General features: G+C 42.4%; 1 protein-coding gene across 2 annotated transcripts in view; it reads left to right on the top strand.

Annotated features, from left to right (window-relative positions):
- Window positions 1-25032, top strand: part of asic1b (acid-sensing (proton-gated) ion channel 1b) — a 928708-nt gene that overhangs the window by 842785 nt on the left and 60891 nt on the right. For both annotated transcript variants that reach the window (XM_072248709.1, XM_072248708.1), the window contains exon 5: window positions 13600-13656. In XM_072248709.1, the coding sequence (XP_072104810.1) occupies window positions 13600-13656 (57 nt within the window). The remainder of the gene's footprint in view (window positions 1-13599; window positions 13657-25032) is intronic.

The raw sequence follows: 25032 nt of genomic DNA, 5'->3' as shown, positions 1-25032 counted from the left end.
TTTACAGTGAAGTGGATAGACACTCTGCTGCAGAACAGATCAGAGAGTGATACCAGTAGAGAAGCAGTAGCCTAGGAAGAGGTTGACATCAATGCCAGACAGTTGGGCTGCATGGGCGGACTGTTCTGTGGTGGCAAGTTATTTATCAAGCAGTGTTTCAAATAGATGACTCGACATCAGCATCAGAAAGTTGCAAGACCTTCCAGCCCATGAATGAATAAAGTTAAAGCAACAAAGCAACACAGTGCAAACCAGCAACTTGATTCTACTCTCCTTGTAAAGTTTGCAGTTTCAACAGTCTAGCCAAAATTTCCTCCTTGCTGACCAGCCTGTGACTCTGAAAATTCAAAGATTCAAGATTCAAAGTATATTTATAATCAAAGTCTGCATGCAGTATACAACCCTGAGATTTGTCTTCCCACAGACGGCTACAAAACAAAGAAAACCATGGACACATTTAAAGAAAAACACCAAACCTCATCCCGCCCCCCCCCCCGCCAAACACACTTTTAGAAAAAGAATAGATTGAGCAAACGGCAAAAAAAAGGGTGAAAAACACAGAATATAAAACAGTAAATCACAAAGGCATCGAAAGAGTTCAAGCATATTCAGTTCAGTTGGATCCAGCACCACTTCTCTTGCTATCTGAAGGCTGCAGCACTAGTCCGCCCTGAGCAAAATCGCACAGACCCTCTCTCTTCATGTGCCTTGCGCGTTACACGCTTGGGCGATTATGGCTCTCCACATCGAACGATCTCTCGCACGTCAATGATATCTCGCACACTTAGATCTGTTAGTTCTTTCACAGTGTCCATATATTTTCTTCTTTGCCTTCCTCTTCTGCATTTCCCAGGCATACGGCCTTGTAATGTAAGGCATTCTATTTCTCCCTTTCTGATGACATGGCCCAGGAATTTAAGTTTTCTCTTATTTAATGTTCTCAATAAAGATCTTTTTGTATGGGCGCATTGGAGTACTGTCTCATCAGTTACCCTATCTCTATATGATATTGTCAGCATTCTTCTAAGAAACCACTTTTTCTGTTGCTTCTAAGTTTCTTTGGAGTTCTGGTGTTATGGTCCGTGATTCGGAAGCATACAGCAAGGTTGATCAGATGTAACATTTTAGTAGCCTAAGCCTTGTCATAGAAATGTGTCTGTTGGTAAAAATGGGTTTCATTTTTTGGAAGTTGGTTTTCACAATTGCAATTCTTTTTATTTCTACTTTACTTCTAGCATCTTGTGATATAAAGCTACTAAGGTAATTAAAGCTGGTCTTTTGTTCAATCTCTTGGTTACCGATGTACAACTGGCAGTTGGGAGTATCCTGCTGTTTTGATATTACCATACATTTGTGTTTTTTTTTTACAGTTGATGGTTAGACCAAAATCTGCACTTGTTCGTACTGCTTTGTCAGGAGGATTTGTAGGTCTTCTGCAGCACTTGCTATTAGGGTGGTATCATCTGCATATCTTATATTGTTGATGTTAACACCTCCAATTTTTATCCCATCTCGGTCTTCTATTTCACTGAGAATCATTTCACTATAGATATTAAATAATTCTGGTGAGGCAACGCATCCCTGTCTAACTCCTCTTTGAATTTTAGTCCAACTGCTTATATTATCATCAAATTTTACCACTGCCATTTGATTCCAATATAAATTTTGAAGCAGTTGTTGGTCTCTTCCATCAATGTTTAGTTTAACGAGAATTTGAAATAATTTTTCATGTTGCACTTTGTCAAATGCTTTACTGAAATCAATAAAACATAAAAAGACATTATTTTGATATTCAATTGTCCTTTCTGAAAGCATTCATAGTATGAAAATTGTGTTCCTAGTTCCTCTATCCTCAATAACTCCATATTGCAGTTTAGAAGTTTCTGATCTTAACTTATTTTTAATTTGACTCAGAACAAGTCTCAACAAAATCTTTATTATGTGATTCATAAGACTGATTGTTCTATAATTTTCACAGTCAATAGTTCCAGGAATTTTTGGCAGAGTTATAAATATTGATTTCAAGAGATCGTCAGGAAATACACCAGACTCATATATGCCATTAAACAGTTCAAAAAGAATATCTATGCCCAGATCTTCTACGGCTTGTACCATTTCCACTGAAGTTTCATCAGGTCCAGTGACTTTACCATGTTTCATGCTTTTCACTGCTTTAGTTATTTCTTCTTTGGTAATAGGTGGGCCAGAATTAGGGTGTTTAATATCTGGGGGTTCCCCTCTATTATCTTCAAAAAGCTGCTCTATATACTGAATCCACCTCTCACATACTTTATCTGGATCTGTTAGTATGGATCCGTCTGCTGATCTTATGCATCCTGTAGAGGAGGTTTTCTTAATTCTAGTAATTTCCTTAATTTTCTTGTGCATTTCTTTGCTGTTGTTAATATGGCCTTCTACTTCATTGCATTTTTGATTCAGCCATTCTTCCTTTGCAATATTGCACAATTGTCTGGTCTGTCTGTCTAGCTCTCTGTATTGCACTTCATTATTCTTCACTAACCTTCTTTGTTCCATCAGATCTAGAATTTCTTTGGTTATCCACCCCTTGTTGGTGTGTTGGATTTCTTGTACTGGGATTATCTCCTCTGCTGATTGCTGTATAGCATATTTAAATCTGTCTCAAATAGGTGTTGTTACGTTTTCGTTGAGGTGTTCTTCTACAGCTGTTTTGAATTATTGCTTAAGTATGCTATCTTTTTTAAGTTCTCCCAACATATACTACTTTCTCTTTTTTCCATGTTTCAGTTTCTTTAATTTTGTTTTGATTGTAGCTATTACTGGATGGTGATCTGAACCACAGTCTGCTCCTATGTGGGCCTTAGAATTTGTGTTATTATTTCTAAAGTGTTCATTGATGGTAATGAAATCTATTTGATTCCTTGTTCTATCTCCAGGGCTAATCAAAGTACACAATCTACGTGGATGGTTTTTATACCAAGTATTGGTGATCACTTGGTTGTTTCTGACACACCAATCAGTAAACCTTTCTCCATTTTCATTTTTCTCCCCTAATCCAAAAAGTCCTATGATGTTATCAACCCTTTCCTGTCCAACTTTGGAGTTAAAATCTCCCATGACTTGTTTTATATCCTGAGATTTACATTGCTCATAGGCACCGTCGGTCCATCTAATTTCTGACAGGCCTAAGATACAGTATCAACTTCCAACCTTTTCATTTCATTTAAAGTGTTGTCCATCTTTCCTTTCTGGTAAAGTGTACGGATGTTCCACGTTGCTACCCTTATCCTTTCCCTATTGCTTACAGTCTCTGGATGACGGTCTGGTGTCACCTGCAGCCCATGACTACCCCTACCGAGCGAGGTGTTGTTCTGTTGATTAGAATCAACCCCATTCACGCTGTTGTCTGGTTTCCTTCTTTTGTTTCTTTCCATGATTGACTAGGCAGAAATTACAACAGTGGTGTTCTGTTGCCGCAGCGCTCATCTAACTGGACCACAAACCAGCAACAAAAAAAGGTGCATCCAGAAACCAGAAGCACATCATAACATGAACGAAAGAGTCCAATCCACAACCATGTCAATTAAACCTTCCACAACCACGTCAATTAAACCTTGCCCAAGACCCATGGACTCTGGCAGCATCGAGCGAGAGGAAGAGAGAGACCACTCACACGCAGGAAGATGTCGCTGAACACCCATCCGCCTTCCACTCTCGTCCTTGTGAATTTCAATCTTCTTCAACACTTTAAGCAGTGGGATCAGCAAGAAATGGAGTCACATAACTTATTCAACATTGCTATTTTTCAATTCTTCTGTGCGGTGTAGGCTTTGGTGGTAAGGTCAGCATTTATTGCCCGTCCCTAATTTCCCATGATGTAACATTTCACAGGGCAGTTGTGCATAAACCATATTCTTGTGGGAGGGAGTCATGTCAAGATGGCAGATCTCCAGAAACAGAAGTAAACTCCGTTATATTTTTGCAATAATCCAGTCTTTCACGGCCACTATTAATGATACAGCTTTTTATTGTAGGTATGCTTAATTAGCTAAGTTTAAATTTCCCAGCTTCTGTAATGGGATTTCAATGTTTCTGGGCCATTAGTCCAGAGCTCTGGGTTAACTGTTCATTAACAACCTCTCCACTCCTGAAGATGCACAGAGAGAAATGCAGAAATCAATGCAAATGCTCTGGGAATTTGATTCAGTTTTGAAATAGGCAGCATATTGCGATACATTTTCATTATCATCACTTACAGTGCTACCACGGCACATTGAAAGGTTTGAAAAACTAAACATGGAGGGAGCGGTTAAGATGGCACCACTGAAATTGTGCAACAGCTTACTGGTAGTTCAGAGGGCCAGAAATCCTTCTAAGATTATTACTAATAACACCTTTAATGAAGTAAATTATGGTCAACTATCACCGCAAACAATGAAGAAGCAAGCAGAAGTGAAGCTGATTCAAAGGATGAGCCGTACTGGCATATCACAAAGCTGGAACGCAACATATTCAAGATGGGGTCGCAGATAGGGTTGGTATCGCTGTTGCTGTTGGAACGAGCAATTTGAAGAGGAGAGGAGTCAATGCAGAAGAGTTTCGATGTTCATCTACCTAACCCGAGTGCGAAGTTGGATTGCTCCAAGAGCCGAGCTAATTTGCTGAGATCGAGAACAGCTTCGGGTGTGTCGCTGTGCCGGGGCCCAGGTCCTAGACCGAGGCACTACCTGGTGCTTAGACAATTTAAACGCCAGTTCAGATAAACTGGAAAGCCTGAATGTCGGGACCGGAGGAGAGGGTCAGGCTGATCTTGCTTGCTTTCCTGTGATGTTCATTCCTCTCTCTGACGGAATTGTCTTGGCGAGTTTCATGGCATTTTTGCCCTGCTAATATAATGAACTGAAATCAAGGCTTGGGCCTACTACTCTGCCTGCTCTGGGGAGCAGATCTAAGAACTCAGTCTGGTTCAGAATGCTGTCATTTGCTTCTATTGTTTTCATGGAGTGTGTCTTCTTTCCCCCTTATTCTCTGCGCAGTGGTTACAGTCTTTCTTTTTTTAAAATTGGGATCTTCGGGTTTCTTGCTTTGTGGCTGGCTATAAGCAAACAAATCTCAAGGTGTATAATTTATACATTCTATGATAATAGATGTACTTTGAATCTTGGGTAGTGAAAATACTACTGGAAGTGTTAATAAGGAATGCTAACTAACATGTCGAGGATCACAGCCCTTTGCTCAGAAGTCACTGTGGAAGACCCTGATGCGTATCTTCCTTTATCACAGTTCTTTAATTTGTAAAACAAAACACTACGTAAGTGTGAAACGTCTAGTGCCAATGAGTTAATATCAGGTAAAACTGCTGTGTTGTGTCTCAGTCAGTGTGTGCCATGGCCCTATCATTCATCAGCTTGTGCACTTCTGGGGCTAGATGGGGTTCATTTGGATTCCCTAGGAGGAGCAAAGTGGAATTTACACTATCCTGTAAATTAACCTGGATACTCTTATTCAGGGTATTTAATATTTTTCACGTTTCTGAGCAGAGTATCGTGAAACAGAGGTATCAGAATGATATGTGGTAGTGTAGTTGTTAGTGTAGCGCTATCACAACACCAGTATGGGTTTCTTCCGGGTGCTCCGGATTTCATCCACATTCCAAAACCCTACATTTACAGAGGAGTGAATTATGGGCATACTATATTAGAACTGGAAGCATGGCAACGCTTGTGGGCTGCCCAGCACAACCCATGCAGATTTGATTTGACGCAAACGACGCACTTCACTGTATGTTTCAAATCAAGCTATTCTTTACTTTTCTCAAGCTGGTTGGTGGTGTAGTGACATCAGCACCGGACTTTGAGGTGAGTGATCGCGGGTTCAAGTCCAGCTGGTAATTTGCACGCTTTTCATCTGTACTGGGTTGAGGGTCGAGTGTTGAGCTAGCAACTCAGCCTCATTAAAAAAAAAACAGACAAATGCTAAAGAAATGGCAAGGTTGCCACAGGTGCACCGCAAGGCGCGGAGTGGAGTAACAAAACAATTACTTTTATCAGCATTACAAAGTTGCATCCCCCCAGCCTCTGATCTTGGAAAGGATGCATCAACATGAACATTACCACAGATGTTTTATGTTCACTGGATAATGTTGGTTCAGGATTTTACCTCAGAACAGAGAATATTTTTTGTATTGCTCTTCCTTTTACAACACCATGGCCCTTTTGAGTGATCCTCACAAAAGAATGTCAAAAAGCCTCGGTCCTTGTGGATCCTGATGGCCCTTCACTAGCCATTTTCGCGCTCCATTATGCACAACTGGGCCTATTTCTCAGGGAGTAAAGCATGGCGACACTCTGCAGCAGGAGAATGAAATGAATGGCACAACTCCCAAAACACAGGTATTTCTCAAATTGCAACATCAATCCTTCCAGAGTAACTGGAATAGAGGATGTGAGTGCTCACAGATACCAATACCCTGCCTGCAGTGAAGCACAGGTAGAGGGTGGTGATGGAGGAAGCTGCTATCCTATCTAAATACTCCAGCAAGTGCAAAACGTTTCCAGATTTCATCCAGCTCAGATTGACTGCCATTACTTTGAATGTTATATAGTGCAAAGTACACATGGTGCTTAAAATACACGTGAGCTGTCCCTGGCTGCTTTGTGTTAGAAGGGATACAGGCAGAGTGGAGCTAAGACCAAAGATCAGGCATGATATTGAATGGTGGAGTGGATCCAAGCGACAGGATAGGCTTCTTATTGCTTTTATTTCCTGTGTTTCTTCCTCCTCACACTCCCTCACTATATAGCGAAGTCTGGCTGTGACACAGCAGGAACCTGATTCTGCATCAGGAGGTCTGCCTCAGAATCATGCGGAAGAGTGAGCCTAACCTCAGACTGCAGCAGCCTCCTCCTCCCCGCAAAGTCACAGCTGATTCTGGAGGAGGTCACTGGGCAATGGTCAGAGGTACTCCAATGCCACACATCCTTCCCAAGCTTCTGCTCCTGAACTTACATTGCACACTGGTATTGCAGAATGTTCTGGCAACCAAAACCTGTGGTCCTCTGTGTTGTAAACAATGTGCCAACGATTTGAAAACAAAAGAGACTGCAGATGCTGAAATCTGGAGCAACATTCAGAATGCTGGAAGAACTCAGTGGCTCAAACAGCATCTGTGGAGGCAAAAGGTGCATGTCTGTGTTTCGGGTCAACTCAGTTAAAGCTCTGAAGCACTGCCTCAAAATACCAATAGTACCAGCAACTACATGTATCTCATTCCACCCGTGCTTGCAGTTGTCTGAGCATCAGAGAGAAGGCACAACACAGGGCTGAAGTACGCTTTATTTTCTTCCACAGGTGTTGGCCATGTTATCACCAGCAGTACTCTCTGCTTTCCCCTGGTGTGGTCTAGGATGCAGTGCTGGGAGCAAGAGGCCCAAACCCAACATTTATATCACTGAAACATAACTCCCACAATCATCAGTTCTGGTGCACTCCCCACAAGACTTGGAGATTAAGGTAGGAGAGGGTACTCTGCTGGAAGTGGAGGAGGAGCAAGAAGGCAAGAACCCCTGTGTTCTTTGAAGAGAAAGGTGGCTTCTGAGTAAAGCCATTGCAGATTGTTACAGCCAATTGCTTGCTAAGGAGTCCACATCCTATGCTTGTCTGCAGGTGATAACTTCATATGGGTTTTCAGAACTCTGTTGTGTGATTAAAAACAAAATGCTGAGAGTATCTGTAGAGAGAGTGGTCTGTCACATTGCCCCTGTTCTCATGAGATATCTCCATGATAATCTATAGCAGTGCCAGGGTCACGTGCCTCAGTGCCTGTCTCTGGTGATTGGTCAGCTTATTGTTCCAGGATGGGTTGGGCTGCCCTGCAGTTGTATAGGGTGCACCCTGGTTACTTGTCATTTCTTATTGGTGCCAAAAGTTGCACTGACCATAAATCACAGCGTGGCAATGCTGCCTTTCAGTGACAGAACTTGTCGAGGTGTAGTTAACAGCCTCAAGGCATTTCACTCATTTGAGTGCTTTGCATTTTTTTTTATTTCCAAAAGTAACTTTATTCATAATAAAATGTATATACAAAAGAAGAAATAGTTCAAAACTTTTATATTCATGGTCATTACATTGATGCCCTCCATCATGGTTGTTGTGTCCCAACTGTCTATATGATACATAGGCCAGGGCAGTACAATATGGAGAGCAAGTTGTTGCCCATACATCGGGCTACCCCTGTCTAAGTAGCTGATGAACCCAACGGAATTGCAGAGACTGATACAGTTTGGTTCCAGCAGCATCACAGGAGTTGCCAGTCAGCATTGAACTCAACTGCCTTAGGGACCCCAGCTCCGGGTTTTTCCTCGGGGTTTACTCCCAAAGCCTCCCCTGTGAGACAGTAGAGCCGCAAGCCAGCGGAGGCTTGAGGTCAGAGTTTGCCTCTTCCTAGATGAGCTGTCAACCACGGCTGACAAATCCCATCTGCCTGATGCAACTGGTTTGAAGGCGCTTCATTACATACAGTAGTGTTAACTTGTTTCTTAAAACTTTTCCACCATTGCCACTCCTGTCCCCAACCCCCCCCCCACCCCCCGGGGTGGTGCACCATTTCATTATTCAGAGGGCTTTCCCACTTGATTCAGCCTCTTGTGCAGTAATGGAAGGAGCCCAGACTGTGGCCCTTCCCTACACAGCCGTGGCACTGGCTGCATTGAGCTTCAGTGCATCTCTCAGCACGTGCTCCTGCAGCCTGGAACGTAACAGTCTGCAGCGTCCCCTTATGGACATGATCCTATGCTAGAAGACCATTTTCAGGCAGACTTTGATGTTTGTCTCGATGTGTGTCCTGGGAACAGCCCATAAGTAAGAGACTCCTCTGTTGCACGTTCCCCTGTGGAGGAACCATGACAATGGAGTGCCATACATAGCAGAAAGCAATGCAGGACCTAGGCTATGCTGGCAGTTTCTGGTTTGGGAAGATCAGTGAGCTGTCAGATGACCCATCTCAAGGTGGTGGGTAGTTCTACTCGCACTGATGCACAGCACCAAAATACCTCATTATAAGAAATCGCTCAGAAGGAACCCAAGGCCATGACCCTGAGCACTCATGGACACGTTCATGGTGGAGAATGCCTGATCAGAAAGCGGTTTGCAGATAGAGCTTTAACATTGCTAGGAGGCTGTGAGAACAAGACTGATGAATTTTAACGTTGGTGTGACAATGGAGGTAAGCATTGCATTGCTGAAAACCCATCGCACGTGCATCAATCTTGAAGAATTAAAATTTGGTTCATTAATGTTTAAAGTTGTCTAGAGGGTGTTCTTGATGTGGTGTCCATAATGTATTATCTTCATGCCAGTATCAGATTGCTGGGCTAAAGTTTTGCTGCAATGAACAACATAGTAAAAAGATGGTTTGATGACAGCATGGTGGAGACATCTTAAAAGTCTCTCAACACAATGGGTGGTTGGAAGCCTTTAGGGAAAGTCTCACTGATGGCAGCCTGGCACATTGTTGCCAGTAGCCCATAAGAGACTTTGTCAGGTGGTGTCTGCATACACATGCTCATGTTCATCTCTACATTGAAGTTACCAGTCTTTCTGTAGGTGCACCACAAGCTCCAATAATCCTGGTGTCTTGACTGGGCTGTATTGTTGAGCACTCCACAGTCAAGGCATCCGAAGTGCTGCCTTAAACTGTAGCAGTGTTTATTGATGACAATTGCAGCAACTGCAAGTATCTCAGGCCATCTGTGCTTGGCGCTTGTCAGAGGCTGTCATTGAAGAATTTGAAGAGCTACATAGTTCTGGACTGGAAGCCTATGGTGGCACAGAGACCCATATGCCATCATCTCCCAACAATTAATAATGCCTTGCTCTCCAGGGAATCCTTATTCCCCCACTCAACGACATCAACCAATCCCTCTCCTTTCCCCCACCCCCATTTGCAAACTAGGAGTTACATTTCTTATTTGTGCCAACTGTTGTATTGCCTTATTGATGCGCAGCCACTTGGAAGACACTGGTAATGGTGTGCCAGCTGTGCTACTTGGCTGAAGCTTGGGCCCCAGCAGATGGGTAGAACACTGTCACAACTGAAGACTTAGAAAAGTTTCATGAACAAAACCCAAGTAGGTGCAACTGTACATGGACATGAAGGGCCACTTGCATCTGATATAACTTCAGATGCAGAGCATCTTTCCTTACCTTTTTTTTGTAATTTATTTTTCATTGACGTTCATTATCAAACAAATCTTTCCACAAGATGTATTTCAGATACTGTACATATATATCATATAGTCATATTTGTCACAAATCTCCACACAATTTTTATCTGAAGTAGACACTTATAGAAAGGAGAGGAAAGAAAGAACAATCAAAAGAAGAAAACTATGTACAACGTAGGGAGTGATTTTTTTTTTACAACATATTCATTGACTTGTGAGAATAAAATCAGGCCTATGAAATGTTATGTACTTAAACCATTTTTCCCAGTGTGAATCAAATTGTTCCAACTTATGATTAACAGATGCTGTTATCTTCTCCATTTTGTAAATGTCCATCATAATTTCCATCCGTACATTTAAAGTTGGGCTCTCCTGTGATAACCATTTCCTGGTAAGAGTCTTTTTACCAGCCACCAGCAGTATATTCATTAAATATTTATCTCTTTTCAACCATTCTTGAGGTATATACCCAAAATATATGGTCTTACTTTCTAAAGGTGTTTCACATTTAAAGGTGTCTTGTAGGGCCTTGTGTATCCCACTCCAATAGTCTTTGATAATGAGGCATTTCCAGAAAATAGGATAATGGTTTGCATTTTGATTTCCACAATTTCTCCAGCAAACAGTGAGGTTACTATCATAATGGGATTTCTGAGAGGGTGTAATAAAATATCTTATCAAGTTTTTCCACCCGAACTCCCTCCGTTTCTGTGAACTGGTACACTTCCATTGATACCTCCATATTATTGTCTGTTCTTCCTCAGATATTATTATCCCTCCTTCCTTCTCCCATTTTGTTTTATATATGAAGTTGAAGATGTTTTAAGATTTGACAAACCCTTATACATGCTTGTAATTATTCTACTACCGTTGTCTGAATTATATGCTTTTCTAAATAGCTCTATCAAACATGTACTTGCTTTGGTTCCTTACCTTTTCTTCCTCCAGATACAATATGCCCATGGGTGCCAATGGAAAATGTAAAGTGAGGCCAAAAGAAATGGTCATGCAGGGGATCTGTTGCCACCAGAAAGCAAGCTTAGGGATGGCAATTGTCCTTTGAATGGCAGCAGTTGGGAGGACGGGTAGCTTAAACACTTTGTTCACTCCCAGTGTGATTGCACGTGAAACCACCTTAAATATTATTGTTTAACTGGAAGTTATCAGTTGGCACAGCGACAGGAAGAGATTTGGCAAGTGTAGCTTTGATCTGAAATTCTTATCTTAATTCCTGGAATCACCGGCAACAGGGAAAACAATCAGAAAACTTGTATGTTGGCTTTTCTGTGTGTACGGATTGGAGAACCTCCTCCTCAGGGCATGACTGTCCGCTTCGGTGTAAGTCCCTGATTCAGGCATCTACCCTTCCCTCGCCTCGATCTATTCCACACTGTAAATGTTATATTGTTTGTGTTTCTGCCTCGTTCTCTCCTTTGGTGCTTGTGTAAGCCCCTTGCACACTCCCACTGTTCTTTCTCTGTCTGATTTGTATATCTGTGCTTTTTTACTTTTAGCTTTTAGATTAAAAACAACTGGTTGTCAGTGTTAGCTCTTACTTCTGCCATCCTACCATCTTAGTCAAGGGACTAAGCTGTCTATAAGTGACATAGGAGGGGTGATTGATAAGTTCATGGCCTAAGGTAGAAGGAGTCAATCTTAGAAAACCTAGCGCATTTATTTTTCAACATAGTCCCCTCCTACATTTACACACTTAATCCAGCGGTCGTGGAGCATACGGATCTTCGATAAGTTTGTGGCCTAAGGTAGAAGGAGATGAGTTATACAGCTCTCATTACATGCACATGCAGTCCGACTCTTTGAGTGATAATGCAGAAAGTTTGAATTTAATAACCCATTTCCTTCTACCTTAGGCCACGAACTTATCAATCACCCCTGATGAGTTATTAACTTCAAACTTACTGCATAATCACTCAAAGAGTTGAACTGCATGTGCATGTAATGAGAGCCATATAACTCATCTCCTTCTACCTTAGGCCACAAAGTTATCAATCACCCCTGCTGTGGACACTTTCTGGAGGTCCAAGATCCGTATACTTCACGACCGCTGGACTAAGTGCGTAAGTGTAGGAGGGGACTATATTGAAAAATAAGTGTGCTAGGTTTTCTAAAATTGACTCCTTCTGCCGTCGGCCATGAACTTCTCAATCACCCCTCGTAGAATTTAGAGACTGGTCATTTAATCCAACAAGTTTTCTGTGGTATCATAAACACGAGAAAATCTGCAGATGCTGGAAATCCAAAGTAACACACACAAAAGGCTGAAGGAACTCAGCAAGCCAGGCAGCATCTATGGAAAAGAGTAAATAGTCGACGTTTACTCTTTTCCATAGATGCTACCAGACCTGCTGAGTTCCTCCAGCCTTTTGTGTGTGTCTCCCTAGCTGTACTTCCTTTCACCCCATCAGCACATCCTTTTGTTCTGTTCTCTTTCTTATACTTATCCAATTTATGGCACCGATGGCATTTACCTCAACTACTGTCCTGTTGTTCCATGTTTTAGTTCCCCCTGACATGAATGCTGAACTTATTTGTAACATGTTTCTGTCTTCTACTTTTGGCCTGTCCTCTGCCTTTCTCTATGTATGTCCCATCAAACCTCTTCATAAACTTACATGCCTCTAAAAGGCTGCCCTCTCTTTTCCTTTTGTAGAGAAAAGTAGTCCCAGCTTATTCCATCTTTGTTTATAATTGTTTCAGCATCATTCTTGTAAATCCTTGCAATGTCTCAGCTGCTTCCATATGCTTTTTATGTGATAGAGACTTGAACTCTGCAAAGTAGTTCAAGGTTCCAGAAAGTCTTAGCAACTTTGATGTTTTTTACTTCTGCTCCTCGAGAAATCAACCATTGGTCTTATGGAATGGTATAGCAGCTAAAAGTGCATGATGGTTCATCATCAGCTGAAGACAGTTCAGTGGCAAATGAATGCTGGGTGCCAACTGCAGTAACTTCTAGCCACTCTTTAGATTTGCATCTTTTCTCAAATTTGAGATGGTTTTCGTTTGGATATGGGATGTGAACAATCGTGTGCAGGCACAGAGGTCCAGGAAAGATCACAGTATGTGTGGCATGCCACGCTCTGGGCACAGTGGGGAGGTTGTAAAGGCTGTTGGAAAAGGCAATGGGAAAACCACTCAGAGCCTTGACGGTAGGACTTGGAAGGTCCTATATTGTGGCCTTGAATCAAACAGAAACGTGACTGTATTTGCAAGATTTGAGTGACTTTCCTTCAAAGATCTCCACAAAGAGACTTTCAGGATAGTAAGTCAATCCAATAATTGGAACTGTAATAAAGTAATTGATGCAAGCAACCTCCTAAAGAGGCAATTATTAATATGCATAAGTCTTCTGACCGCAAATTTTTTCCTCTTTGTTTAGGGGATGCTCCATATTGTACTCCAGAACAGTACAGAGAGTGTGCAGACCCAGCCCTAGGTAAGGACCTCGGTTTTATCAGCTGTTTTCTGAGGCTGTTGAAATGTTCAGTGATAGGTTGTTTGAAGCAGACTGTATCCAACTGGGCCCAATGACACAAAATGAACTCCCTCTAAAATAAGCTAGAACAGGAAAGATGTGAAAATTAGGTAGTGATTGAATCCATCTGGGGATTTACTTTCTTACTTGTTATTTTGTGGACTGTCAAATTTGTCAGCGTGTTCTGAGGGGCAAGGTTTGCCTCTGTCGAAAACCCGAATGACAGTTTACCCTGAGCTGCAGTGCGATGACCCCCTCCCCCCAAAGCCTGCCAACTGGGTACAGAAGAAGCAGAGCAAATGCTGTTGATCGCAACAAGAGACAAGACAAGGAAACAACAAGTCAGGGAAACACGTGGGAGGGAAGCTTGGGGCATTTGTCAGAAAATTCCTCTTTCCCCTTTCAGAAGCTGATCGATCTGCTGCTTTAACAGCACTTTCTTTTTTTTTCCCCTCAAAGCTGAATTGATCTATTGACATTGTGGACACAAAGATTCTGCTTTGCTCTTCCAAACCTGAATGTCCACACCAACCTGCAAAATGGTGACAGGCTACTATTTACAGATGTTGGCTGAATTTTAATTTAGCTTGGTATTAAATGTAATGAGTTTGTCATCTGAAGGTCATAATGAGGGGAGTCTGTATTCAAAAGTTCATAGAAGTCCTGAGGTGCCAGTTACATTTGTAAAGAATGCTGTGAAATTCAACAATGGTCAAGTCTGGCTCGTGGCTCTACCATTGAAGCAATGTGACCTGTATTGAGTTGGAAGCAATCCCAGAGGTTTCCTCTCACACCTCCAATAGCCACAACCCCTAACTCTCGCCACTGGGGCTCTCACTCTGCCCTACCTTCTCAAATGAGTCAAAAAGCAAGCAGTTACCTGATAGGATAATGCAAAGCCAATTTTTATTCCATGATCAAAAAAACTTTTTTTTTCCCAATGTGCCTTTGATTTTTCTTCCTAATTCTTCTGATTAACCTTTCAGTCCTCAAGGTCCTTCCTGGATGGTTGGTATGCCGCTGCTTGGACAGGCTGGTCAGAGGACATTGAAAAACATGTCTATTTCCTTGGCAGACAACTCCTTAGTGCCACTCTCTGATGAACAAGTTAAATCTGCCCTTAAAACACTTAACAGGAATTCTAGTCCACACACTACTGTAAGCAAGCTAGAATTTCAGGGCTTAAAGATGAGTTGCCATTCTCTTCCAACAAAATAATTTTCACTGGTGGGTTAAAGGTAAGCAAACTGACTGGCAGGAATTATAAATATATTCTGCAAACAACTTTTCAGCTGTGAACCTGAAGAAGTCTTGATGCCATATTTGAGGTCAGGATGAGCCCTCAGTAAGGTTGCCTATTTTTTAATCCCCAGACTCTGAAGGCTCCGTGTTTATTTGGGTGCCTGATCACTACCATATGCATTTTGTTGTTTGGGTACTAATGGCCTGGTGCCAGTGCTCAACAATGGGCCATGATGATGACTCACTTGGCCGCTTCCGGAGCCGTACCACACCACTTCGTGGCTTGCTCCTCTAACCCTTTGGAAGTATGCCGTGCACTATGGCACTAGCCGTAAGACACTATGGCATTCAAAGGGCAAAATGGTGGGGGGAGGGGGAGGCAGCATGTTGCCTTTTTGTTGGGTCCAATGCTAATTAGACACATAAAGATAAAGAAGTCAAAGAATGGTTCCCCACGTCACTTGTTAATTTGGCTTTATTGTTTCTTGCTAAACAAATGGTTCAACCCATGATTTTTTAAACTGTGAAAGAAAGGCTGCTTTGGGCACTCTGGTTGCACACCTTCTGCTCTCCCCACACACCTACCCAACTTTAGAAACCGATGCAACCAAAAAGGTACTCCAGGCCAATGAGGCCCTTTATTCAACATTACTTTGAAGGATGTTGTCTTGAGTGCTCTATTGACATGATTTTGTTTATTCCATATTGTAAGGTTGCCTTGGCTGGAGCACTCCTAAGGCAGCATCTATACTGGAGAGCAGGCCACTGGGCACAAGAGAGCTCCCCCATCTACTTGGACAGCTGGAGAATGGGCGGTGGGGGGGGGGGAAGAATCCGTGGTGCCAGGTGAAGTTAAAGCTGCTCAACCACCACAGCCTTTACACATAGTTGCGGGCAGGGAGTGCAAGGTCAGTTGGCATTGTAGCCATGCCAATGGAGATGCACACCAACCTGACCACCCACCTTTGCACTCAACGTTTTTTCGTCAGTCGCAAGACTTACAGGGGCTGCTGCTGGTGCGGGGTCCGTGTGGGTGAGTGCCAGTTGCTTGAGGTTTACCGAAGTGACGCCAGTGAGATGCACAAGATCTGCACAAGGTTGCCAATGGGGGCGCCTAGCCTCCACTGGACTAACAAATCATAGGTTTATTTTGTGTGTGTGTGTGTGTGTGTGTGTGTGTGTGTGTGTGTTTGCCTGTGTTGGGGGTTCTGTATATTTAGTCTGCAAGCCATTCATCAGTATGATGGTCTTCTCTCTTGGATATTGAACTCAGTCAGCCTTGCCAGTTCTGCTCCTGCTAAAGCCTATTGCCTGCCGAGAGAAAGCTCACAGCATCTGGGTAACCACGAGGGAGCTCTGCATGCACAAGCAGAGAGGTTTCAGGCGACATGGAATATCTGTACTCCGTCAGCTGCTAGGCATGCAGTCACCTCATGGCTGTTAGCTTCTGAGTGACGGATGTTTTGTGTTGCTCCAAATCTCTCTGACCACCATGAGGTGGCTATGAGCCTAGCACCTGGAAAATAAAGCAAAATAAACTGGAAGAAACCAGATTTATGGTCATTTCAGGTCCAGCCGTACCATGGCTTTCCCATGCGAGTAAGTACTGCACAATAGCAACAGCATTGTACATGAGTTCTCCTATTCCGTGCCATCCTGCTGTGGCAGCCACAGAGTGGCATTTGCTGGCTGTCTTGGATGCTGCATGCCTGGTGCTTAACACAGTGTTCACCGAGCTCCTTGGTGGTTTCTGATCCTCAGTCCTGCGCAATCGTATTTCTTTCAGAAGTGCATGCCCTATCACCTTCCATCGCGTCAGGCTGTGCACCGTATAGGTGAACAGTTTAACAGGGGTTGTTGGTGGTTAGCCTAAAGAGCTGCACTGCATATCCAACAGGCATCAGTGCTAGTTTGTGCTTTAGCCAAATCATTAGTGCCATTCTGCTGCCTATGACCATCCAATCTCGGGGTAATGTCTGTCTGTAGCCCATTCACTAGTCATTCCACTTTTGATTTGATGGTGGTCTGTCTCCTCCACAATGCATGATGCAAGGAAGCATGCTTAATCCTTTGCTGGAACCGCAGCTCCCCTCTCTGAGATACTCAGCCATTGGAATTCACTCAGGTCAGGATATCGTCACAGCAGCTGGCAGTGTCCTGTTATGGTGTCAAGTTTAAAAGTAGTTGTGTGCAACATTTGAAATAAATAATGCAGGTGATTACAGCACAGCAAATGCAAGATGAAACACAGCAGCATGTTGTGCAGCAATACTGTGACAGAACGGAGCAGTGCAGCAAAATTAAGATCTAACCCACCAGTAAGGATCAATATTGGTGGAATAAAGTACAGCAGAATAGCTGGGGGAGAAAGCATTGCAATGCAACCATGGTATACAATGCAAAAGCAGAAAATGTAATACTGGAGAAATGAGATCCATTTCATTCACTGGAAAGTAGAACACAGCCATTGTATAGTATGCAGTAACAATTGCGATTGAGATAAGATGGCGTAATGCAGCAGTAACAAATAATAAGACAGCACCACTGTTCATTGAGAAGCAGCAATGCGTAGCGCATTAGCAGAGAGCAAAGCACAAACGAAGCCCAAGCTTCAAAAAGTTAACCAGGAATAAAGGTCCGCTGCTGTTTGAACAGGATGAAATCAACTGTGGGTACACGACAATGTAGCAGGAAGAAAGTGCAAAGCAATAACAGCAAGGTGCAGCACAATGCCAACAAAGTGTAGCAGATCAACGCTACGTAATGCAGCAACAAACAATAATTAATCAGCACTTGCTTCAACGGTGTATAGAACAGCAGCAGAAAGGGGCAATGTTATAGTAGAGGCTACATTGCTGCATCAGAAAAAATTGCAGCAGTAAGATGCAATGCAGCAGCAGTGACTGTGCAATGCAGTGATTACAAAGAGCAATACAACGTAGGCAACATGCAATACAGTGAGCCAGTGTATTTGAGTGATACACTGGTGCAAGGTAGATTACAGTGCTAAGATAAAGGACTGAAAATACTGCAACCACATGGTACAGTACCACAGTTAAATAAATGCAGCAGCATAAACAGCGAGACACAAATTTGCAGCAGTCATCTACGAGGTGCAATGCAGATGCAGTTACATGATGTGAAAGGCGGAAGGTGCAATACAACAGTAAAAAGCCATCATATGTTAGCAGCAAGATGTGATGCAGCAGCACCAAACTACGACATAGTAACTAGGCACAACACAGTAGGAAAAGCAATACAGTACTCTAGCAGTAGGGCTCAATGCTATTACAGCAAAATGCAATACAAGGTACAATGCAAAAGCAACAACTTAAATGCCAGCAGCACCTAACGGTAACATAATAAAGTACTGTGCCACAGTGATGATTCACAGCTGCAGAACCAAGGCATTGTACAGCAGTGACAACATACATGAAATATACTGCAACTGCAGTGATCTGCAATACAACAACAGTGATGATGACGATGCAGCTGCAGCAGCAAACTGCAGTGTACAACAAAGCAGCCCAGGGCAACCGCACAGGGGCATGCTACAATGTGGCAGGAACAAGGTATAGTGCAGCAAAACAGAAAAATGGCTCAAGGTGCAATGCAATAATAACATGATGCAGCTACATGACTGCAACACCAGAGTGCAGTGCAGTTGCAATGTTTAATGTAGCCAATGTACGCTGAATGTAGCAGCAGCAACACACTATCCAGCAACAACGGCAGCAAATTCACGGCGCAGATTTAGCCAACCTTTCGAAATTCCAGTCAGAAATGGAAGTCACAATAAGCTGCATATTTGAAATGCCCTCTTAAAATTGTCTTTATAACTGCAACTTCACAAGCAAAGCCAGTCCATGATAATAATGTCCGATGTGCATTGGTGGCAACTATTTATTTGACAGCTTGATTGTGTTTTCTCATTCACCCCCTCCCCTCCCTCACCTCTATTCTCCCTCTTCCTCCTCACTTTATCTCTTCTTTGTTTCACCCCTCTCTCATAATTGTAAGGGAATCATCAGAGTTTGGAAAGAGCATTAAACCTTGAGGGAAGATATGGACTGCACCACCTAGCTACTGGGAAATATGATGAAGCACTCCAAGAAGTTCCCCAAGACAGGGAGGGAAGTTGGAGGTGGGGAGGGGGATAAGAATTTTGTCATCTTGCATATCAGTGCCAGGGAATATTAGCTTGTGTCAGTACCGCTTTGTTCAAAATGGTGAATAGGTTTTATCTGAATACTGAGGTGCTTCAGTTCCCTGCCCTTAACATTAGAAAACATGGGTGCTTTTTCTTATTGTTATGAATTACATATTGGATTTGTTTGTTTCGCACTGTATAAATCTCCATTTTGTTGTTGGGTTTTCTCTTTGTACTCTTATCGTAGAAACGCATGAGAAATTAATTAAAAAATTTTAAAAAAACATTGGAAAACATTAGACAGTTTTTGATGCGAACAGGCCATTCAAGCTAACAAAGCTTGCCAAATTCCTTTTCACATAGTGTGTTGGAATAACTATCGAGTTTAGATTTGAAAGTCTCTAAGGTACTACTCTCAACTACACAACTAGGTAGTTTGTTCCATGTGTCCACAACTCACTGTGTAAAGAACTGCTTCCTGATGTTAGTCTGAAATCTCCCTTTAACCAGTCTCCACCTATGGCCCTGTGTCATTCATGATGGGTTAATTTTGAAGTAGCAGCTGGCATTCACCTTACTTATACCCTTCATGATTTTTAACACTTCTATCATGTCTCCTCTCATTCTACGTCTACTTAGGCTGAAAAGATTTAATTCTTTTAATCTTTCTTCATCACTCATACCCCTGGAATGAGTCTAATTGCCCTTCTCTGAACTCTCTCCAGTGCCTTCACATCCCTCAGACAATATGGAGACCAAAATTGTACACTGTACTCAAGGCATAGCCTCTTTAGGAGAATGTCTCTAGACTTGAACTCCACTGAGTGCATTATATAGCCCAACATTCTATTAGCCTTCCTAATCACTGCTGTGCATTGTCTAGATATTGATAGTGATCACTCTACCAGCACGCCCAGTTCCTTCTCGTACAGTGTAGTTTCTAACTCAGTGCCCCCCACTGGTTTTTTTGGGTCATCAGGTGATTAGGAGACCCCTGCTCTCAAGTGGAATATGCAGGGCAGGTGACATCCAATGAACCCACAGAAAGCCCAAGGTTCTGGGGTAACCATTGTAAGTGTACATATTAATCTTCAAAGAGGTTTTAATTTCATGCCTCCTAGAGTTCTTGGGGACAAGATGGGGATTGGGAGAATATGATTTGGTTTGATGTCCTATGTTGGGTAAGGTAGTTGAGGGAGTGAAATTAACTCTCTCAAGGAGGAGTAAGACCTGCTAATATACATTTGCCCATCCTACTTGTGCTCTTTTTTTTTTAAGGGATGCGTTGGATGGCATCTGAAGGAATTGTTGCACTTCAATTGATAGACAATGTATTTTGCAGATCTAGCACTCTTACCTGCCCTGTGCAGAAATGTAGATGTGCATGACTCAAGTTGAGGGCAGATATTCCCTTTCTACTGTAAGCACTGAGCACATGATGTACACACATTGAACTGTGCTCTTGAAACACAATCAGTTTTCAAAGGCCAACTTCAGTTTATATCATGGGTTTACTGCGTACAACTGTGGAGGAATACCTACTTCCATGGGGTCTATAATATACTCATTACAACACGAGGAGGGCTATCCCTTTGTGGATACATCTCAGTCCCTGAATTCTGTTGGCTGCCAACTTCATCTTGCTATAATCATCCGGGTCAAGAGAAGTACACTCAGCACCTTAAGCCTTTTCTACCATTCAATGAGATCACTGTTGATATGTGGTCACCCTTTATGAACCTGTCGTTATCCCATTATCTCTTTGTACATTTAGCTAAGAGCTGTACATCAGTTGCTGATTTCAAATTAATAATTGACCTGGGATCAGTTTGCAGAAGAGAATCTCTCCCAGCCTCTGCATGTAGATGTACCGTATTCCCCAGCTTTATTCCTGACTCTTAATATTTGGATTTTGCAGCCCAGATTTCCCAACAAATAGAAATAACATTCTTTCCATCTTCGCCATCCATTCTCATTCATCAAATCACCACTAAATTCTAGGGCCACAAGCCCAGTTTGGAAGGGGCAAGGAGAACAATGATTATTTTTTCATCATTCTTTGATTAAATCTCATTGCAGGTTAATCTTGTGTTGCTTAAGGCATGGTTCACTACTCCCAGGTATGCTACAGGGAATGGTGACAGAGGTGAAGGAGCAGTTGCAAGATTGAAGAGAGTCCTGGTGTACACTGCCTTCTCACTTAACATTCTAAGGGGGCAGGAAAGATGGAAACAGTTCTTTCCAAAGAGGCGGAACAGTTGGTGACAGAAGAAATAGGAGCCTGTACCAACATTCAATAAAGTCAGAGCGTGATCCTGTGCCACACAGTTTTTTCTCTGTCAATCCATATGTCCCCTGATTTGCTTAGTATCCAAACATTGATTATCTCAATCTTGAATACACTCTCAGACTGAGTATCCACAGCCCTCTAAGGTAGGGGATTCCAGATATTTCCTTCATTCCAAGTCAAATATTCTTGTCCTGTCTCACTACTAAATGGATCACCTATTGACAATGTGCCCCCTTATTTCGCTCTTAGTGGAACTAGACTCTTAGCTTCTAACTTGTCAGTTTCTTAGAGTGTTTCAGTGAGGTCACTTCTCATTCCTGTAAAGCAGAGTGTCAAGGCACATCTTACTCAATCTCCCTTTGTAGGACATCCTTTCATTCCAGAAATCAAGCTAGTGAATCCGCACTGTGCTGACTCCAAAGCATTTATATCTTTCTTTTAGTGTGGAGACCAACCATACATACTACTCCATGTGAGAAGCTAACTTGAAGAAACTGAGCGGTTTGGGATGGTGCCCCCTATAATGCCTTACCTAGAGGCAGGTTATAGGATTGCATATTTGTGCTGCAAAGGTTGTGTGTCTTCTGTGATGAAGAAAGGCAAACGGTCATTGATGAGTCTTATATCAGATGGTGTGTGATGTGAGCCAGTGCGCTTAGTTACCCTCCTCACTGTTCAGTTCCTGTTGCCTGGTTTTTACTCAGTAGGCGCCTGGCATTTGTTGACAAGTGGTTCAGCATGTGGTGTGAGTGAGGTCTGTGAGGTCAAGTCAGCTTCAAGGCACAATATCTGCTGCTGGAGGCTTGAAACTGCATCATTCTTTTACAACAGATGTGATCATCCAATACCTGGCTCAAGCAGACGTGCATTGATCCTGTGCACTATTGATTAGCTTGCTCATTGATGGGATCTGATAGAGTAGACCCATTGCTCAGAACAAAGGTTTATTGGCTTTTGTAAGACATAACCCCAAATTAAACACTAAAGTTTTAGTATTTCCTATTGCATAATACAGTATAGTTCCAGCTGCCTAAACTTGGGCAAAAACCCCTGTGAACACCATGGCACAGCTTGCCACCCTGTGCTGGAACCATTTAGATTTAGCTAAGAGCATGGTTTCAATGTTGGTGTGGATTTATCAGTAGTTAGATCTAGGTAAAACATGAGAAAATACTGTGCTAATCAAAAAGAAGGATTCTTCCCCTCCCTCTTTCATTTCTTCTCTTTTTGCCTCTTTTCCTCACTCTTCTTCCCTCTCTTTCATCTTTTCCTTTGTCTCTCATTCCCTCATTCCTGCTCCTTGACAGTTATTAGTGATAACCTGTTTTTAATTTGTTTCCTACTTTTTATTCCCAAACAATACAAGCTCTGGCCTTACTTTCAGCTGCAAAGACTGGCAATGCCCAGTAGGTGTGTATTTGTGGGAATGTTGCGCCTTTTCCTGTTTGCTGGCCAGTGGACCCGACAAATGTCCAAGAGCTGAGAGTCCTCCTAATTGAATGAGATGGCACATGACAGCACCACAATTTATTTACAATATGTAGCTTAGAGGCCCATTTGGCTGACACAAACATGATGGCACGATTGGCTATAAGTTTATTTGTTTCAAAGAGAATTGTAGAATTTGCGGCTTTCACATTGCACCTAAGTGCACAGCCGGGCACATATTTGCACAGCACTTCTAAGCAGCTCATTGGATGCTGGTTTTCACACTTCCTCTGACTAATCCAAGTCTGCTCAGCAAAGTTCTACAGTGTCCAGAGAAGCGTTTCCATCACGCACATAATAATTGATCCATCATTTTCACTATGCAATCAACAAAAAAGGGTGCTGATTTTTGCATTGAACTGTCTTCAGCACCAAGCAAAATAAATAGATTTAATTTGCCTATCATTGGGAATGCAGTTGACAGCACAGAACATCCAATGACATCTTGTCAGCATGATCTTAATGCGTATGAATTGGACAGTGACTATGGAAAAAAGGAGACAAATGTGGGAATAAGAAAGGCACAGGGGAGTTTGGTTTTTGCTCCCTGACAAAGTTCAGAGCTTACTGGCCCATCTCATTTTATGTTGCAGCTAGCATTATTGCAAAGGCTTGTTCTCCATCCCAAAGGTCAGTGCGTTGCTGCTCATTATCTGTTTTAATGGTGACAACAAAGATTCTCAACTGTTTTATTTCAAAACCAGAGAAAAATTTAGCTTGATTTCAAATTACTGTTCTTGTGCAGGTAAGGCAGACGCAATCCAGTATTCTGGTAACGTAACTGGTGATCAGGGACCTTCACAATGCTGCATTCCAGCAATCGGCAGTGGTCCCAAATTGGCAATGAAAGCACAAAGAACGGCCCAGACCTTTCTACAGTTTGGGCCCCATGTTAAGAAAATAATTAATGTCTTAATCAACAAATTTTGCAAGCTTTTAGTAATTCTCATCAAAAGGGAAATGAAGCCTTCAGTGACAAACTCATCCCATTGTTATGCATTGTGTTCCCCTTTCTATTCAATTACTGTGGGGTGTTTGACCTGTCTTTTACTTCTTATTATGTTGTTTATTAATTCCCTTATTTTTCATTAATAAGAATTACAGATAACTGTCATGGCACTTTGAGCTCACTTCTCTTCAGAGGGCATCTGACCAATGTTATGGTCTATCTCTCTTTTGCCTTCAACTTCAAGAACTGTTCCCCATTGGATGCTGAATGCCATTGTCTAATCACAATGTGTAGGAGTACAGCCTTAACCTGGTTTGCAAATTCTGTGCAAGCACTCCTTCACAGAGCTGAAATGTGAACAGCTCCTTGAACAATAAGGAACACATCCAATGGAAGCTTACATTTTCTGTAAAAACACCTTAAGTATTCCACAGCCACTATGTAACCCTCACTATCTGAGATGCCAGTTCCCCTATGTAAACCACAGCAATCTTGAAACAAATAAGTTTGTCCGAGAAACCATGGTTCTGTTGAACCCAGGTACTCAGAAGGTGTAAAAGCACCATGCCGAATTGCACTGGGTGCTCTCACCAATGCTCCACTCTGGCAAAACAAGAAAGGCAAAGCCACAGTAATTAAAACCAAAAAAAAACAAGAAGCTATGACTACTTTATTTGTTATCCAGCTTGCTGTGAAATGAAGCAGGGACTGGGATGTTGCCAAATTATTATGTCTACAAATATTGAAAGTTTTTTTATGTTTAACAACACTCAGATGACTGCTGTACTTAGAATATTAAAATGCAATCCCCAAATGACATCATGCAGCTGGTAGTACTGAGCTCAAATGTGCAGGAATGGTTTGTATAGGGTGGTTTCCCCACCTTTTCAGAGCTAGCTGGAATACCAGGGATTAAATCAACCAGGATCTTTACTCCTAAATGTTGTGAACACCTCTTGCTCAAAGGTGTGAATGTCAGCATTAGATCAGAACAGGATTAGTTTACTGCCCATTAAGACTGGCGGTGTTCAGGGCTTCCTTCATCATGTCAGTAGCTTCCTCTTGGTTTTCTTTACCATCAATCTGGGTGGAGAATCAGGAGTACCATCACACTTAGAGGGAGAAGGATTCTTCATTGCTGTTTCCGTTACAGGGAACTGAACCCCCTGAACTTGGAGGATTAGTGGACCACTCTCAGTGTGACCTGTTTGGCATGGG

Source organism: Mobula birostris, chromosome X, assembly GCF_030028105.1.
Source record: "Mobula birostris isolate sMobBir1 chromosome X, sMobBir1.hap1, whole genome shotgun sequence".
In the NCBI taxonomy this organism is placed as follows: Eukaryota; Metazoa; Chordata; class Chondrichthyes; order Myliobatiformes; family Myliobatidae; genus Mobula; species Mobula birostris.
The sequence above is the reverse complement of the archived record's forward strand: the minus strand, read 5'-3'. Positions and strand labels throughout refer to the sequence as shown.